The 16533-nt window shown below is 48.7% G+C and overlaps 6 protein-coding genes across 8 annotated transcripts; 3 read left to right on the top strand and 3 right to left on the bottom strand.

Moving 5' to 3' along the window:
- Positions 1 to 804: 804 nt before the first annotated feature.
- On the bottom strand, positions 805 to 2051 carry AAFC00_004016 (uncharacterized protein; the record flags this gene model as incomplete). Its single annotated transcript, XM_069343585.1, has 2 exons — positions 805 to 1828; positions 1885 to 2051. The coding sequence occupies 2 exons, from the start codon at positions 2049 to 2051 to the stop codon at positions 805 to 807; spliced, it is 1191 nt and encodes a 396-aa protein (XP_069202139.1).
- Positions 2052 to 4867: 2816 nt separating this feature from the next.
- AAFC00_004015 (uncharacterized protein) lies at positions 4868 to 5970 on the top strand (the record flags this gene model as incomplete). The annotated part of the gene is made up of 3 exons (XM_069343584.1): positions 4868 to 5088; positions 5144 to 5203; positions 5256 to 5970. The coding sequence occupies 3 exons, from the start codon at positions 4868 to 4870 to the stop codon at positions 5968 to 5970; spliced, it is 996 nt and encodes a 331-aa protein (XP_069202138.1).
- Positions 5971 to 6454: 484 nt separating this feature from the next.
- AAFC00_004014 (uncharacterized protein) lies at positions 6455 to 8154 on the top strand (the record flags this gene model as incomplete). Of its 3 annotated transcripts, none has more annotated exons than XM_069343583.1 (8): positions 6455 to 6518; positions 6569 to 6735; positions 6803 to 6910; positions 6961 to 7032; positions 7087 to 7173; positions 7236 to 7502; positions 7561 to 7929; positions 7981 to 8154. In XM_069343583.1, 8 exons carry the CDS (start codon positions 6455 to 6457, stop codon positions 8152 to 8154), a joined length of 1308 nt encoding a protein of 435 aa, XP_069202135.1. The 3 variants fall into 3 exon arrangements, with proteins under 3 accessions (XP_069202135.1, XP_069202137.1, XP_069202136.1); XM_069348132.1 differs by having other exon boundaries at positions 7230 to 7502; XM_069348133.1 differs by lacking the exon at positions 7236 to 7502.
- Positions 8155 to 8525: 371 nt separating this feature from the next.
- On the top strand, positions 8526 to 9959 carry AAFC00_004013 (uncharacterized protein; the record flags this gene model as incomplete). Its single annotated transcript, XM_069343582.1, has 3 exons — positions 8526 to 9184; positions 9247 to 9635; positions 9688 to 9959. 3 exons carry the CDS (start codon positions 8526 to 8528, stop codon positions 9957 to 9959), a joined length of 1320 nt encoding a protein of 439 aa, XP_069202134.1.
- Positions 9960 to 10855: 896 nt separating this feature from the next.
- On the bottom strand, positions 10856 to 12127 carry AAFC00_004012 (uncharacterized protein; the record flags this gene model as incomplete). The annotated part of the gene is made up of 1 exon (XM_069343581.1): positions 10856 to 12127. One exon carries the CDS (start codon positions 12125 to 12127, stop codon positions 10856 to 10858), a length of 1272 nt encoding a protein of 423 aa, XP_069202133.1.
- A 1587-nt stretch (positions 12128 to 13714) lies between these two features.
- AAFC00_004011 (uncharacterized protein) lies at positions 13715 to 14600 on the bottom strand (the record flags this gene model as incomplete). The annotated part of the gene is made up of 2 exons (XM_069343580.1): positions 13715 to 14121; positions 14174 to 14600. The coding sequence occupies 2 exons, from the start codon at positions 14598 to 14600 to the stop codon at positions 13715 to 13717; spliced, it is 834 nt and encodes a 277-aa protein (XP_069202132.1).
- Between the last annotated feature and the right edge of the window lie 1933 nt (positions 14601 to 16533).

The raw sequence follows: 16533 nt of genomic DNA, 5'->3' as shown, positions 1-16533 counted from the left end.
GCCTGTATGGTTGGATATTTCCAAAGGATGTTGTCGTCTCAACCTGTCACGATATGGATGAGGCGATGAAGTGATAAGCTGGGATGATGGCCTGTATGTCTTATAGAATTGTCGCAAGTTAGGAGATTGCGTTCGCAGTTGAGTAGGGAAGATGTACAAGGCTTCTGGGACACCCTGATTCCTGGAGTCACAATTTATGCGAACTAGAGTCGCAGAGGATATATATCCGACAGCAAAGTGCCTTATTGAGTGTCCTGTATGAAAGTGCACGGAAGGCGGGCGGGGGTGGCAGTCCTAGTGGGTTTCAGAGAGCAGCTACAGGTACGTTCGAGTTGTGTGGCAGTCACTGGATAAGGAATCCTCAGTTGTCACTAGGGTCGAGGTGATAGAAATTTCCGGACCTCAAACTTCGCGGTGATGCCGGATGGCGTTATTGATGATAAAACACAAAAGTTGAACACAACTTGACGCAGAGGACTGCAGCGGCGTCACAGCATCAATGCTTTAAGCTCATGGAAAGGCGGAGTCGATGATCCGTTACGGTCAAAAGTACTTCTGGCCTGCGTCTCCCCACATTACAGTGTTCGTACATAGTAACAGGCTTACAACATTAAATGACTATCATCACGAATACAAGGCAAGCAATAGTCCTTCGCAGTATTAATATTCGGTCAATGACCTTCCTTTCAACTCCATGTCTTGGAAGGGGTATCTCAAGGAAACTAATCCAACTCCAACTTCAACTCCACACAAACGCCTGTCCTGACCCGCGCTATGCAAATGCTTCTTCGTTCTGCCTTTCCCTCATCGCCCATTAGTCGGGGCAGATGCCTGTTTGGCTTTCTCAGTTGCCTCCGCTGCTCGTCTCTTCCATTGAATATAGATCGGCTTGACGTTGTTCAACAGGTCCGTTTCCGTGACCGCGTCCTCGATGCTTTCCAACACACTCTCTACCGTCTTGATGTGATTTGCTTCCGTCTTGTCATCTCTGAATCGAGGCGTGCCATCAGCTTCGCGCTTCATCCTCCATCGGCCTTTATCGTCCTTGGCGCATTCAATGATCCGACCGTCCAGCATCTGGCCCATGCCTTTCATACTTTCCCACTCCGACTCGGTGAGATACAGCGGAGCAAAGTATTCGTTTCTGTTGTTTCCATGATACACAAGGAGCTCAAAGCTGGGACAAGCATCGAAGTCCTGGAACCTCTCTCCGCCTTCCTCGACCATCGGAAAATCTCCCAGTTGTAGGCGAAAATCGATGGTGTTTTCATGTGGAGGTTTCCACTTGATAATGTGCTGGTCTGTACCGGTGACATATGGCGAAGTCCGACAGGTGAAGATGAGACCATCGTTTCCGTGCGGCAGCTTTGGTAGGACATCTTTGAACATCATCTCGATCCCGTACGCTTTCTCCATTTTCTTTGGCATGACGAGGAACGGTTGCTCCGGAACTTCCTCGGGATATCGCTCGAGGAGAGATTGGTATGGCTTCAGCACCGATTCCATAAAGTAGGCCAATCTTTTGTCCAAGGTCCGCTGGAGGAGTGATTTGTTCTCTAGCGCTAGGCAGTCAAAGACCAGGTACGTCTTCCTCTCATCTCCATTTGGTAACTTGTCAAGGACAAGTTCTCCGTCGAGTAGCGTCTCAGTGTGGAAGCTTGCATCCGGCGCGTCGGGTAGTGGTAGATGAAAGTGCATATTATCGATGTTGTAGTAATCATTTTTCCGGTCAATCAATATTTTGGCTTCGACTTTGTTGCCCTCCTCGATGTAGAATGTGAGAAAGAGAAGGCATCGTATGCCATCCGTTTTTTCGCATACAAAGTAACTGTGACACTGGTCAGCTGTGGATCGTCATAGACATCAGGTTTTGGACGCGTATACTCTGTCATGAGAAGATCCTGGAAATGCTTGCGTGCAAAGCTCACAGGTTGCGCTCCAGGAAAGCTCATGTTCCTGCGCTCAAGGAGATCCGCGACACGCGAGCGCAGGAAGTCTGCATCTCCACGAGGCAGCTGGTGCGCTACATCTGAGAGCTGCAGGAGCGCCATCGCTAAAGAGTGAGGAACAATACAAGCTAGTATCAGTAATTCTCCTTGTACATGCGAGGCGAATCTGATTTCGATACGTCTCGAGACGCACGTGTGACCGCGACTGTGTAACTTGTGTAAATTATGAGTATACTGAGTAGAGTAAGGTATGGTACAGTACAGTATTCGCAGCGCTGCATACCTTAAATAGATATTACCGCATATCTAATCGAAAGGCTTACTGTAGGACATTGCGCAAGCGGCGATTGCCGGTTTTGGACCAACTTCCCCGCACTTTGTATGTGTCCATCCCCCCTTCTCGATTGTGATCAACTCGACGACTCTCTATCCTACACATACCTCACGTCTTGTGGCGTGTGGCAGCTCAGTATCTGCGAACCATTACTGTCTTGTGGTACATGCAGCCCAAGATGTGGCGCGAGCGGCTGCTCACATCGCAGGAACATCCTCGTCTATCGATTGCAAGTACGGTTGTTGCACAGAGCCGTTGCTTGCCAAAGGGGGCGGGCTGCCGTGCTTGAGGTAATGCTACAGGAAGCTTCTGTCAACCTATATATTACTCAACAGGTCGAGATTCTGGTACAGTGAACAAGCCAGTCCTCTCAGAGGACTTGATCAACTGACCTGCCGGGGTAGCTCAATCGGTAGAGCGTGTGGCTCTTATGAAGAGACAACCTCAAGGTCGCGGGTTCGAGCCCCGCCTTCGGCTATTCCTACTATAACTAGTTCACTGTCCTTTTGCATCCTGACATAGGACCACCGGCCATTTCGACATGAAAGGATATAGGGCCACTGCTGAAGCTGGTGCGGCACTTTTATGTTAAGACAATGCTAAGACAGCGTGCTCTAGAAATGTCGTTTTTAGCATGTTCATTTGTGTGCATTAAGAACAGCAAACTACTGTCCACGTACGAGCGAGCCAGGTTACCTCCCTCACCTCAAGGTTACCAGTACCTGACAACTCAAAGTCGCGCCATGGCCAACGCATCATGGCGCGACTCAGCCACCATGCTGTCAGCATCTATCGTACCTTAAATCTAGACCATTCGTAGGTGATGATGCTGTTGTTGTCCTTGACAAGATTGCGTTAACACTGACCACCAAACACCTGTCGCGCTGTGTCATTCTCCAAATCATCCAAAATAGTTTAGCATGACCCACTGCTCGGAAGAGGGTAAGAGGACGGTAGTGGGCGGGAACAATAACCCTCGAAACATCCAGCAAAAGCCGAATGTACAATAGCTGCGTAGCAGTGACCTGGGGAGCCACGCGTTGCGAATTTTCGAATTTCGAAAAACGTCTGTCAAGAGTACCTTACGTACACGTACCTCACCGCACACCCCTATGAACGTCCAGACTTGCGGTGTTGCTGAAAATAGAGAGTCTGTAATCGACAGGCACAGATCTACACGCAAAAGCAGCAGCTGTAACGATTTCAACCTTGTCTTGTGGGGTTGATCCACAACGGACGTTACAGACACACAAGTAGGCGCAACACAGCACGCACAGCAAAAAACCTTCGTAATTGACACTGCTAACGTCAGCGGGAGTCTTGCATTGTTTAGTGTTTCCACTTAGACGCCCGTAATGAAGGGCTGTCCTGATTATTCCGGATCTTGAATTGCACCGGGCATTCCGTACACAACTGTAGTGCGTCATATGGCCTGGATGACTCGGATGCATGAGCAAATATTCGGGAGCAATCACGAAATACTGTAGGTTCGGCCTTGCCAAAAACCTTGAGTCCGGTAATGACACCTTGTATCTGAGATCGTAAATTTTCTTCCCATCATGTTAAATCACATGTGAAGACTTGCAGCTGAGCGTTAGACTTAGACTGCCTGAGTTGTGCTGGGCTCGAGTGAGGCAGGAGAGAGGTGTGGAGAGCAAAGGCTATCGATAATGAAAAGCGCACGAAGTGGGCTTGAGGGTGGGATGCCCGCAAATTTGGAGAGAAACGCTGCAGATCCCTGATGGCGTGTTGAAGCTCGTCCTCCCAATGGTGCCTCTTCGTCTTTGTTTCCTCGCGCGCGGGTACCTGATTATTTACTAGCCATAGTTAGGCTTTTAAGTCTGTGACCTGGGTGTCCACTTGGGTTGTTTAGTAGACCCGTGATTATGCGTTCTCACACTAATCAGTCGCTCCACAGCCCATACGTCCTCGGTACAGGGGTTAGGTGACAGTAGTAGCACGAGTCGAGCTAAACGGCGGCGTAGATGCCAATCGTAGCATGTTGCCCTTGCCTGGCAAGCTTCTTTATTAATATACCGTCCCAAGGACAAAGAATAACAAGTATAGCGCCACGGTAGACGGTGTAATCACAAAACAAACCCCTGGATCACTTCGGACTGTATCCCATCACTCTGCTTGCCATCATTGGTGTAACGAAGTAACGAAGTGGGCGCTATTGGCGGTTTCTTATCTCGAAAAGGGTCACAATCAGCCTGTATACCTACAGTAGTCCATTTGTTCTGATAGACGGGTCACACCGCTATCCTCTACACAGCAGGTATGCTTTGTCTAGGTCATTTATCCATCACATCACCTTTCAAGTACTCCATGTCTTGATCATGGGGCATTTGCATTTTGAGATACCATGCTGTCCTTGGTTTTCTTTGTCTCCATTGCATCTGGTCCACAGTCAAAAGGCGCTCACTCCATGCAAAGGACCGCTCTGATCCAGCACCTGAATCATCACTGACAAAAGCCTCCAAGCTATTAGTACCGGTTCAGTACTGCCACCACCTTTTTCCTAGATACAACCATACCGCGTTGTTCTACCTTGACACAGTCTTTGAGGTAGAAACAATCCGCAATGAGTCCTCCACAAAACACCCGTCCTCCTCGGCGAGCACTACCTGTCCACACAAAGCCCGCACGGCCAGCTCCACTGGTGACCAGGAAGAGTAATACTTGCCTTCCACCCAAGAAGAGTCCGATATGCAAGTCCAGTCCTGGTAGCAGCAAGAGTGCAGCCAAACGTGAGGCCGAGGTAAATCCTGACGACGATGACATGGCTGGCCTGCCACAATTCTGGTAAGTGCTTGCTACATTCTGTCAAGCCTGTGATCTTGCTCATCAAGTGGTACAGTGCGACATGCGAAAAACAAATTGTGACTCCCGATGTGTCAATACTTTATTGCTCAGAGAAGTAAGCATATCCAAATTTGCTACACTCTTGAACAAGCCTAACATGTCTGAAGCTGCCGAAAGAAGGACCACAATAAACCGCTTGAGGAGTCAATTTTACCTCCCGAGATGTCGCCTCAGATCTCATCACGCCGGGCCTCGTACATGGGAGAAGATGTGTCATACGACTTAGCTATGCGCTCGCCTACTGCTGTTCGCCCACCCTCTTTGGCATTCTCGGACAGTTCAGACTCGTCATCTCTGTACGATCGTAGGTCCTCATATGCTCGACACGATAGTGACGTCGCAAATTACCTATCGCATTTTGCGCAGTTTGAGCATGATGCTGAGCATAATCGACGTGGCCTTGGTCGTCCCTCCACTTCGAATAGTACTGCGCCCTCGTTGTCGCATACTCCAACATCTGTTGTCAGCACTTCGGGATCATATAGACCCTTGCCTCGTCGTGGAGATCCTTTTAGTGCGTCGTTCAGTTCTTTCTCCGTCGATCTGATCACGCCTGTGATCAACATGGATGTTCCAGTCGGCCCCGCCAATCTGCATTGTCGAGCCGCATCGGTCGGGAGCACAGCTAGCACCGACACCGCATTCCGAAGCACCGATAAAGACATGAATTACCAGAAAGTGCTTTTCTCTCCAGGCTCATCTGTACCCAATGGCAGCCTAAAGCAACTTTTCTCTCACAAGGCGATGCAAGCGCCACCTCGAGTTTTGCTCGAACCACCACTATCTCCAGGCTCCAAGAACATGAGTGATTGTTATGAATGACCCGCCTATGGTTTTGCATCGGAAGTTACGATATGAAATCATTGCAATTGAATTTTGAAAGGAAAAAGCTCATTTAGATGATATAATGAACACAGGGATAGGCATGGGAATAGAAATGGGATTGGGAAAAAGGAAATGGTCAAGGTTCGATCTTTGCATGGTATTGGGGTACTTTCGGTCAGTTCTCAGTAGTAAATGATAAACTACTATCAAGGATGTATGTTATAGCTCTTCTATCTACAAGTGCTTTGTTGTACGTGCCATAGGTCTTCCCTTCATCACATCGAGCGGATATATGGAGTAAACTAGGACATCTATCAATTGTAGACCAACTTACAGTTAGTTTAGGTCCATCTTCTTGCCTAAGGTAAGATTACCTACTGAAAGTGATAGTCAAAGCTTGGTCTGTGCACTGCTTGCGCTCAAGCATCAGCCAAAGCCGCTTTATAACAAACCATTATTACTATTAGCATTCCATGAAAACATGCAAAATGCAATGCGAAGGGTAGTTATCACAGGTCTGGGGGCCATAACACCCTTAGCAGTAGGTAAGGTAGAATTTCTGTGAACCACTATATAAATTACTCACGCTCTGCAGGTGTGCGTCCGACATGGAGACGATTGATTGATGGTCAATCTGGCATTATATCCATCAAGGAGAGAAGCAAAGAATTTGCAGCACTACCATCGCAAGTAGCTGGTATTGTTCCTCCAGGCAGCCGTCGAGATGGTGGTTGGGATCCTAATGAGTGGTTGCAGCCTGGCGTAAGTCTGATCCTGATATCTCCTGGCAAAAGTGGTATGATCCTGGACGCTAACACTACGAGCGTAGGATGACCGGAAAATGGCGATGTTTGCACAATACGCCATGGCATGTGCGGAAGAAGCACTGACAGATGCTGGATGGAAGCCGACATCCCAAGAGGACCTCGAGAATACGGTATATATACTGGTGTGAGTGATGATTACTTTTAAGCTAATGTAGACTAGGGTGTGTATATTGGCTCAGGTATTGGGAGTCTGGACGATGTATATAAGACCTCGGTCAATTACGATGCTGGTGTATGTACAGCCATCTATCCTTCTGACAACCACACCCACTTAATGCGACTACAGGGATACAAGAAGGTTTCACCGTTGTTCGTCCCGAGACTACTTATCAATCTCGCAGCTGGACACATCTCGATGAAATATGGCTTCATGGTATGTTGCATTGGCGCTCATGCAATCAAGTTTGAACTTATCCACATATTGACGAGCAAAAGGGACCCAATCATGCCGCCACCACTGCCTGCACCACCGGCGTGCATGCTATAGGCGATGCCGCGCGTATGGTCGCGTACGGAGACGCTGATGTGATGGTCGCTGGTGGGGCAGAATCGTGTATACATCCACTCGCAGTAGCTGGATTTTCACGTGCCCGAAGCCTGGCTACTGACTGGAATGACGCTCCTAAGAAGGCATCGAGACCATTCGACAAGGACAGAGCTGGCTTTGTTATTGCCGAGGGCGCTGGTGTTGTTGTTCTCGAGGTGAGGAGATGCATGTGCCTCCCTGGCAGAACAGAACTCGCGGCTGACCTAGCTACAGGAACTTGAACACGCCAAGGCTCGTAAGGCACACATATACGCAGAAGTGAAAGGGTATGGACTCTCTTCTGATGCTCATCACATGACAGCGCCACGTGCCGATGGCAATGGGCCCTACCTTGCCATGAAACGCGCATTGAAGAATGCTGCGATCAAGCCTTCGGAAGTCGGTTATGTGAATGCTCACGCTACATCCACAAAGTTGGGGGATGCCGCAGAGAATTGTGCTATCAAATCACTGCTCTTAGGCGACGAAGGCTTGCAGCACGCCAGTCAAATCAACGTCAGCAGTACAAAGGGCGCTGTAGGGCACTTGCTTGGAGCCGCAGGTGCTGTGGAAGCTATCTTCACCATTCTTGCAATGCAAGAGGTAAGGCGTACAGGGATCAGTTTGGTTGTACTCAGGATTGACAAATCACAGAATGTTATACCACCCACGCTCAATCTTGAAGCACCCGATGAGTCGTCGATCGAATTCAACTGCAACTACGTACCGAAAACAGCACAACAACATAAGGTTAATGTTGCCTTGTCAAACAGCTTTGGCTTCGGTGGTACCAATGCGAGCATATGCTTTGCTAGATATCTAAAATGATGAGTATTAAAGCTATTTTGCTGATTGTTCTACGTTCACGTCCGCCGTAGTTCAACTCGCCCGGCCGCCATTAGATAGACTCTTTCTACATGACCAAGAACACACCCTAGCAGTGTACAGATGCAGATCTCCGCAACGGAGCTGTGTCCATTACACAGCCATTCGCGCATCTTGATATCATTGCGAATTGGAGTAGTCGGAGGCCCCCGTAATGGAGATCTTGCCCCGCACCAAGCCAGCGCCGAGCCGAATGCCCCACTATCATTGCTTACCTACTCATTCGCCCGCGAAGTAAATTTATATTGTAAGGTAAAAACACTAAGAACAAATTATCTTCAGACCTCTGAATTTTCGGAGAGCTTGCTTGCGTGATGGCAGCTCCGGTGGTGGGCGGCGGTATGCCCTTGTTACAGGACCCAGAGTCAGGCTTCAGCAGGCAAGTCCATCATCTGCATCTCAAAGGTCAATACTACCATCAGCGGATACCCTTCCTAAAGCGTCTGCCATTACCGGCAGTTGCTATCATCTCTCTCTTAGTCACGGTGAATATCGCTGTATGGATTGCTGTCGGCATAGTCTTGAGCTACCATCCTTCTCTTGTTTCCACCGCAGTGCTCTCGTGGACCCTCGGGTTACGGCATGCTTTCGATGCGGACCACATCTCCGCCATAGATCTCATGACCAGGCGCTTGATTGCGTCAGGCCAGAGACCCGTCACCGTTGGAACATTCTTCTCATTAGGACATAGTACCATTGTCATCATCACATCCATCGTCGTAGCGTCTACTGCAGCTGCTGTGGAGAAGCGTTTCGATGGTTTCTCGCGTGTCGGAGGCATCATAGGCAGTACCGTTTCTGCTGTCTTTCTCATCGTGCTTGGTGGCATGAACGTCTGGATCCTGTACAAATTACTGAAGCAATTACAAAAAGTCATGAAGACGCCCGCGAACGCTGAAGAGCCCGACTTCAAGATTGAAGGCGGTGGTTGCCTCTTTCACGTTCTGAAGAAGATGTTCAAGATTGTCGATCGGTTCGTCTCGATACCCAACTTCTCTGTTATAGTGAAGCAAATGACTGACCAAACCTACGAAGGCCATGGAAAATGTATCCGCTGGGCGTCATGTTCGGCCTAGGATTTGATACATCATCGGAAATCGCTCTATTGGGTATCAGTGCCATTTCTGCTTCACAGGGTACATCCATATGGTTGATATTACTTTTCCCTGTCCTCTTCACATCGGGCATGTGTCTATTGGACACGATAGATGGCGCACTTATGATGTCTCTGTACACATCCGCAAGACTCGCATCAGATACTATTGCTGTGCTTTATTACCAGGCTATTCTAACAGGAGTCACCGTCTTGGTTGCTATCGTCATTGGAACGATTCAATTTCTAGGTATGCTACAAGGAGCAGCAGAACTAGAAGGAGGATTTTGGGATGGCGTCATAGTTGCAAGTGACCACTACGATATCATCGGTGAGTGCAACAAGATCAGCCAGCCCGTGAAGCCCCCACTGACCTCAATCAGGTGGCGCCGTGTGCGGCTCATTCGTCGTGTTTGGCCTGTTGGGCGTCGTATGCTACAAACCATGGAGGAAAAGAGTCGATGCCAGAAGAGCAGCTCTGACACAACCCGTGGACGGAAACGATGAAGTAATCGTGACATCGGATGACGACCGTGCTGTCGACGAACAACCAGAGGATGGATTGGTGGAGCTTGTACAAGAATCAACTTCTTCAGTAGAGCCAGAAAGAGACGGGAAAGCTCAGCAGTCGAGCTCTACCTCCAAGCATATCTGAAGTCGAGCTACCACTCAGAGGTGCTGTAGAGACTTGTGCTTGGTAAGTAGATGTTGTCCTCGAGGAGACTTGAGCCCGATGACAAGATAGTAAACCTCGACAAGCCGATCAAAGGCCCCTAAATGATCTATGTCGAGAGAATCCAGATGATCACATATCCAGTATAATATATCCGTCTTCCGAACATCATCTATCATTCTACAAAAAATGCTTTATATTCGCTAGTTGGCTTGACGATCAATCGATTTTGGGGTCGCTTTCACTGGGTACTCTATCACTGCGAGTCGACACCCCGATACAGCACGCCCGCTGGCTAATATGCATACAATATCGCATATAAAGGTAATTGAAAACCAAATCCTCGACGTGCTCGTATCAACAGACTCAAGGTATCTAAGCATCGATTGAAACAGGACTCCATAGACAGGGTTCCCCTACCCACAGTTATACTAGACGCGGCGTGTATGTTCAGCTATACACATACGCGGAAATGGCGTATTGTGGGGGTTTTCACCGTTGTTGCGTAGTAGTACTGAATTGCTGCCGTTACAAGTAGACGATCGGATCGCCGAAGTGCTGTAACAGGGGTCCAGATCATTGGAATGCAATTTTGCGAGAATCAGCGTGCTAGGGTCTGGACTATTACTTTGATCATTCAATCTTTGTACAAGAAACGTGAAGTATGATACGACTCAGCACATATGCTGCCCGAGTCATCGTATATGATTTTCGAGAAATCAAATGCAAAATATGTACGCCTTGTTTCCACATGAATGAGTGGTGTCCGTATGCAGTGAGTATAAAAGTGAGCCGTTGAAGTCATCCAACATCATCGATGTTCGGGCCAGGCTGTAAGTAAGCAAATGTCTCGTGGTCGATAGTGCACTAGTTCGTTATCAAATAATACTGTCCGGGTTCTCTGCTCTTCGCCTGGCAGTTCCCAGTCCACTTTCGCCTCCTTCTTGGTCTTCGCCCAGCCACGGCTTCTTCGCCTCTCCTAAAACTCCCTCGGTACCATAATAGACAAAGTGGCCCAGTAAGATGAGGACAAATGCAATAGGGTAGAGGTAATGGATATGGTAATCGAAGACTTTGACGCCGACAATCACGCCCCAGAAGGTTCCGGTTAGCAGACCTATGTTGAAGAAGGCGGCACTGGACATGCGGAAAACGATGGGCGCAAGACTGTAGAAGACGAAGAGCAACAGGGTGTAGCCTGTCAGATAGCCACCGATGGCGCTATCCCAGTTCGCATGCTGGATCGAGTGCCTATCGAAGATGGCTGCTTGGACGCCGTTGATACACATGCCCCAGAAGGCAAGCTGACCAATGACCTCGTACATGGGCCGTTTGGAAACCAGGAACTCCTCGAATGTGTTGGAGAAGGCATACAGAGTCTGAGCCAGCAGACAGAAGAGATCGCCCTTCAACGCATTTGCTGGAGCGTAGTTGTTGGACCGCGTGATGAAATCACTAGCGATCAATATGGCAAAGCCGCCGCATGCGAGGACGATTCCGCCGTACTGTGCCAGATGGTAGCGGACCTTGAGGAAAATCAAGGAGATGACCACAACGCAAATGACAGTCCAGAAACTGAACAGCTGAGCAGACAGCAGGTTGGTGTATTCATAGGCTAGGACGATGAAGTAGTTTCCCTCGACGTCCAGAAATGCCAGGATGAAATATCGCCAGCCGTCTTTCAGGACGATTTGACCCCACTTCTTGAAGCCATATTTGTAAAGCGTCAGTGAAGTGTAGACGATGTTCAGCAGCACGTAGTTGAAGAACGTTTGGAAAGCTGGGATGTTTGTGCCCTTGTTGGCGATTAGAGTTGTGAAGGTATTAGTGCCGGTCTGAGCGAGGGCAATGATCTGCGTAAGGCAGAGCACAATCCAGAAATCTCTAGTTTTGAGATATGCAAATCTGCCCTTTTTCCTCTGTGCTGTTTCCTCGTATTCGTGCACAGTGTGTGGATTCTCGTCGTTTTCAGTTATACCGATGACCTCAGGAGCACCGTGAATTCGACCCCTGATCGAAGATGTTGGAGTCGATGGTTCGGGAGTCGTATTGGTCCCCTTTGGCTTCACACTGACTCGCTCCACCGGAGCAAACGCTTCGTTGATCTCGTTCTCGGTAGGCTCGGCCTGCTGACCATTTCCAGATGTCATGGCTGCTTCTCTTCCCGTCACCAAGGTTGAAAAGATCCCGAATATCTACGTCGTGAACTTTCCTGTATGAGAGGGTCGCTGATCTGAGATTTCGCCAATCTCTATATAGGTGAAGGTGGCGTTCGCATAAAGCTCACACCTCGCAACTGGAAGTAAGACGAGTTGAAAAGCTTATACAGCAGAAAAATGTACACAAGTCACCACGCAGGAAATAGTGGACAGTACTTGTACTCTGTATCATACTGTTGGCTAATCATCTCGCCCCCATCTGTGCGTCTCCCGTCGATTCAACAACTTTTTTTTTTTTAACTACGCCAGAGCTATCTGGCGGCCCATAGATTTCCCCACATCTTCTCATCTCCACCCGTTTTGACAGCTCTTTCGAAGTTTTATTGTACGAACATGCTGGACAGTAACATTTTGTTGAAATTGCGAAATGGGAAGTCGTCTATTGCCGCAAAACTTCTGAGTAGTACAGTATCCTTGCCATCCTTCACGAGCAGATATTGCTTCTCGTATACCTACCCTCCTTGACCCGTGCATGCTCGTGAGACTGACACATTTCCCATTTGTCAAGGGTCTAGCCCAAGTGATCTGCAGAAGCTGCTCGCATATTAACACCACGCGAGGACGTGGTTGCGCATGTCCCTATGTATGAAGACAAAGACGTCTAAACAACAAGGCTTCGAGGAAAACGACGCGCATAGGCGGGCCAGCCTGTCAATACAAGGACAAGGATCGCAAAACCTTGGATTGTTGCTAGAGACACAACGCGATCTAGCTTTCCTGCAAGCCCAATGTTTCCATCCTTCGCTTGCATATCTTAGATCATCCTGGGAGGCATGGTATTTCCGAGAGGCATAGGCACTACTCCAATGTGCTGTGCTGGCAGCACGTGTTGACACAAATGCAATCACCTGGTACGGTAGTCCTCGGCCAGGCCGATGTGATAGGACCGGACAATTGAAAGTCGAGGATTAAGTTCATAAGTGCATATGGGATGCATCTGTACAGTAAATCTAGGGTTACCTCACAAATCGGCAATTTTAGGCTTCTTGAGGCCTTGTTGGGTCGCGGATAGCGGGAGCTTTTTTTAACATTTCAATAGAACGATTGCCAGCGTAGAGGGCCCCACATATCGAAATAACATCCGACACAAGCAGGAGACATTATTCCATCGTGGTACAATGCATGATGAACAGAACCTTGGTCTTGAGGTGCCACATAGTTCATCAAGATAAGGGAAGCACCAATCACGCTCAGGCTGCAATGCTTGTTTTTGCACTTAATGTCCCATTAATGTCCATGTAATTCGTGGTGCCGTTCGCAAACGGCAGGTAATCCATCCGCTCAGACGCAAAGATCTAATAATAACAAAAATCCCTTCCAACCGACATTTGCGGCGCTTCGATAATATCAGTCGCTTCATAAACAAGATAACCATGAAATTCGTTAAGATTCCCCTTCAGACATTGTAAACTGACAAGTCCGTCATAGTAAGGCGGAAATGCGAACCACAATATTCGTAGTAACTCTCCACAGAGACATGTTGAGCCCGCACAGCATTTGGCAGCATCATGGCAAGATTTAATGAGCGGCAACCGAGCTACCTTCTTTCTTGAAGAAGCTGAACTTGTTCTTCTTCGTTGGTCTCGTCGCCGTGTCCTTGGATGAAGCGGGTGCAGGCTTTACGGTCATCTGTGAGGTTGAAGGACCAGTTGGGCTTGCATGTGTAAAGTATCTTCGATCAGGCTGCTGATCCCTTTCTGCCTCAGGGGAGTGCTGTGACATTGTGGCTCGTTCAGCCATCATGGTGTTTGAACCGTACATTGGTGCTTTACCCTTCCAGTCTTTGCTGACGTGGTCCTCAAAATCGCGGCTCTTACGGAAAACGAACTGTTCAGGACTACTGAAAGGGTGTGAACGCATTTCGAGGACGTCTTCCGATTTACTCGAGGCATTGGAGCTATCCTCACTATCTGGAGGTGTTGATTCTGGAATGACATTAGCATTTGTCTACATAAAGCTTGACTTCATGACACTTACCAGCACTTGACAATGGGCTCTTGCCTGGCGTGCTTTTGGCCGAGTAAGGGCCGCGAGAAGAGGACGGTCTCGAGGAAGAGGCCGAGGAGTATCTGAGTGGCATTGCAGGAACTGGTGGTACACCATCCTCACCATCGTCGTGGTCTTCCAAGACCTTTGCTAAGCCTTGGAAGCTGACATTGCGACCGAGACTGCTGGACGGTCGACCCAAGCGATACTTTGAAGATTTTGACGATTTTGAAGAGCGCATGGACAGTTCACTGTTCGTCCTACTGATGGGTGGCATGGCCGTCCTCTGAAGTTGTCGCATATCTCCGGCTGTCCAACTACGTCTCGTTATTGCATCGGGACGTTTCTGCTCCTGTGGTTGATTTGTGTTCTGCTCCGAGTCTTTCTTCTCCCCCTTGATCTTAGAAAGAATCGACATTTTGGAAACTCTCCCGAGATTACGGGTCTATACAAGTGAATAGATAGTTGACGTTGATCGAGGTTGCTGCTGTTATAGATCACAATGCTCCTCTATGAGTGTCTCAGAACCGTTAGGCGAAGACACACGCGGATCGTAAGTATGGGTAGTGAATGCGATACAAGAGATCTAGTTAAACGAAGAACCCCAGAGAGAAACGAGGGAATGGACGCCTTTTGTCTCGTTCGTAAACGGCAACCCCAGCGGGATCTAACCACGAAGCTCACCATGGTGAATCTAGCGCGAAAGCACTTTCGGGATTTGACATTCATAGCGAAGCGTGAGGATTCCTGCACGTCAGCCACAACCGTGAGAACTCGCATGTCAAAGCTCACATAGGGTTTCTCTATCTACAATGTCCCCCCTAAACTCTCGTCATGTATCAGAACGGGAGACAAGTCAGACGAGTAAGTAGACGTAATCCAGCCTGCTCCCGACACTTAGTTGCTATGATACTTCACAAATCAAGACATACCGGAAGAGCGTTGGTAGGGAAATGCTTACTCGATACGAATCTACACTACTTATACCGAGAAAGTTCCCATCACCATAAGACGGCAGGAAAGCGGCAAGGATGGCAATATGGTGCAGATCCGGGTGATAGCGTGCAACATGGGTGATGTTGGAAGCTGTCGAAGGTCTACCCTTGTCAATATGTCCTCGTTTGTAGAGCGGTTCCTTATTGCGGGCAAGCTAAGATGCTAGATCGGGTAATGTACCTTGTCGTCTTCACATGGCACCAAGGTTGATGCATTCCCGTGAACAGAATTCAGCTAGCGGGCTCCAGCCAAGACCACTAGCGTCAGGCACGCCGCCAGCTGAACGTCTGACCACGCAAATTTCAAAAGCCATGGTCTGGCTGAGACTGGTGCCGTCTTTGCGTATCGTCACAACAGCTCACTGCCATAGTACGATAGAAGAAGATATTGCACGATTGAGGACCTCAGGCCCAGACTCCACTTACAGGTGCTCGATGTGCGTTTCAGCTCGGCGCAACCTTTCAGCTGTTCGTGCGCAAGTGTCGTGAATCGTGTCTAGTCAACTGACGATGAGCACGCCAATGAAGTGAATTATCTGCAAGTCTGGTCAATCGTGAAGAGACAGGCTGACAGGTTCTGGTTGTACTGTGTATCACGCATGTTTGCGAAAGCTTTATGCCTCACGGGAAGATCTGTGGGTGAATGACAATGACGGCTGCGGAGACCCCGGGTATCGGAGGCTCACGGCTCTATCACCGAGCCACCAAGCTCAGATTTACGGCAGCCAGTACATCAGAAGCAGCTGTGACATAGTCACATCCACATGGCGTGGGGCTTGAGATGCACCACTGCGTACGTGTCTCACATTATCCTCCGCGGTGCTATATACCTGTAAGTACACCGAGGCTTGAATAGAGTGGGAAAGACTAAGTTTCGGCCTCAACTACTTGTGTAGGCTCACTATATGCTGAGTCAGGTATCGCACTTCTACAGTGCCGACAGCAATGGACGAAGCCGATATGAATACCCAGCAGTCTGAATGCTGACAAGGCAGATAGTAATATCGACACCCTATATGTATATTGAACTATCATAGAACTTCCGACCGATCACAAGGTGTCTGACCGTTGACCTTTCGATTGCCGGCTACCATCCGATGTGTACACACGATATAGAACCTCAGAAAGTCACCACCTGGTGTTCAGATCCAAGTGGAGAACGAGCGCAGAGCCCTTAGTACATTGACAAAGCATGAGCACCATGGTCGAGTCAAAATAATACACTCCTATCCTTGATAGCTTCGAGATATTGGAGATGATCAAGTAAGAGCTTGAAGCCCGTTGATGGATCACACGGGACGGGATTGATCCCCAGAAGCAGCCTGAAACAGTAGAAAGCCCTAAAATCGCATAGCA

This window comes from Neodothiora populina, assembly GCF_041146345.1.
Source record: "Neodothiora populina strain CPC 39397 chromosome Unknown canker_contig_17, whole genome shotgun sequence".
NCBI classification, from domain to species: domain Eukaryota; kingdom Fungi; phylum Ascomycota; class Dothideomycetes; order Dothideales; family Dothioraceae; genus Neodothiora; species Neodothiora populina.
This window is presented reverse-complemented; position numbering and strand designations above follow the sequence as displayed.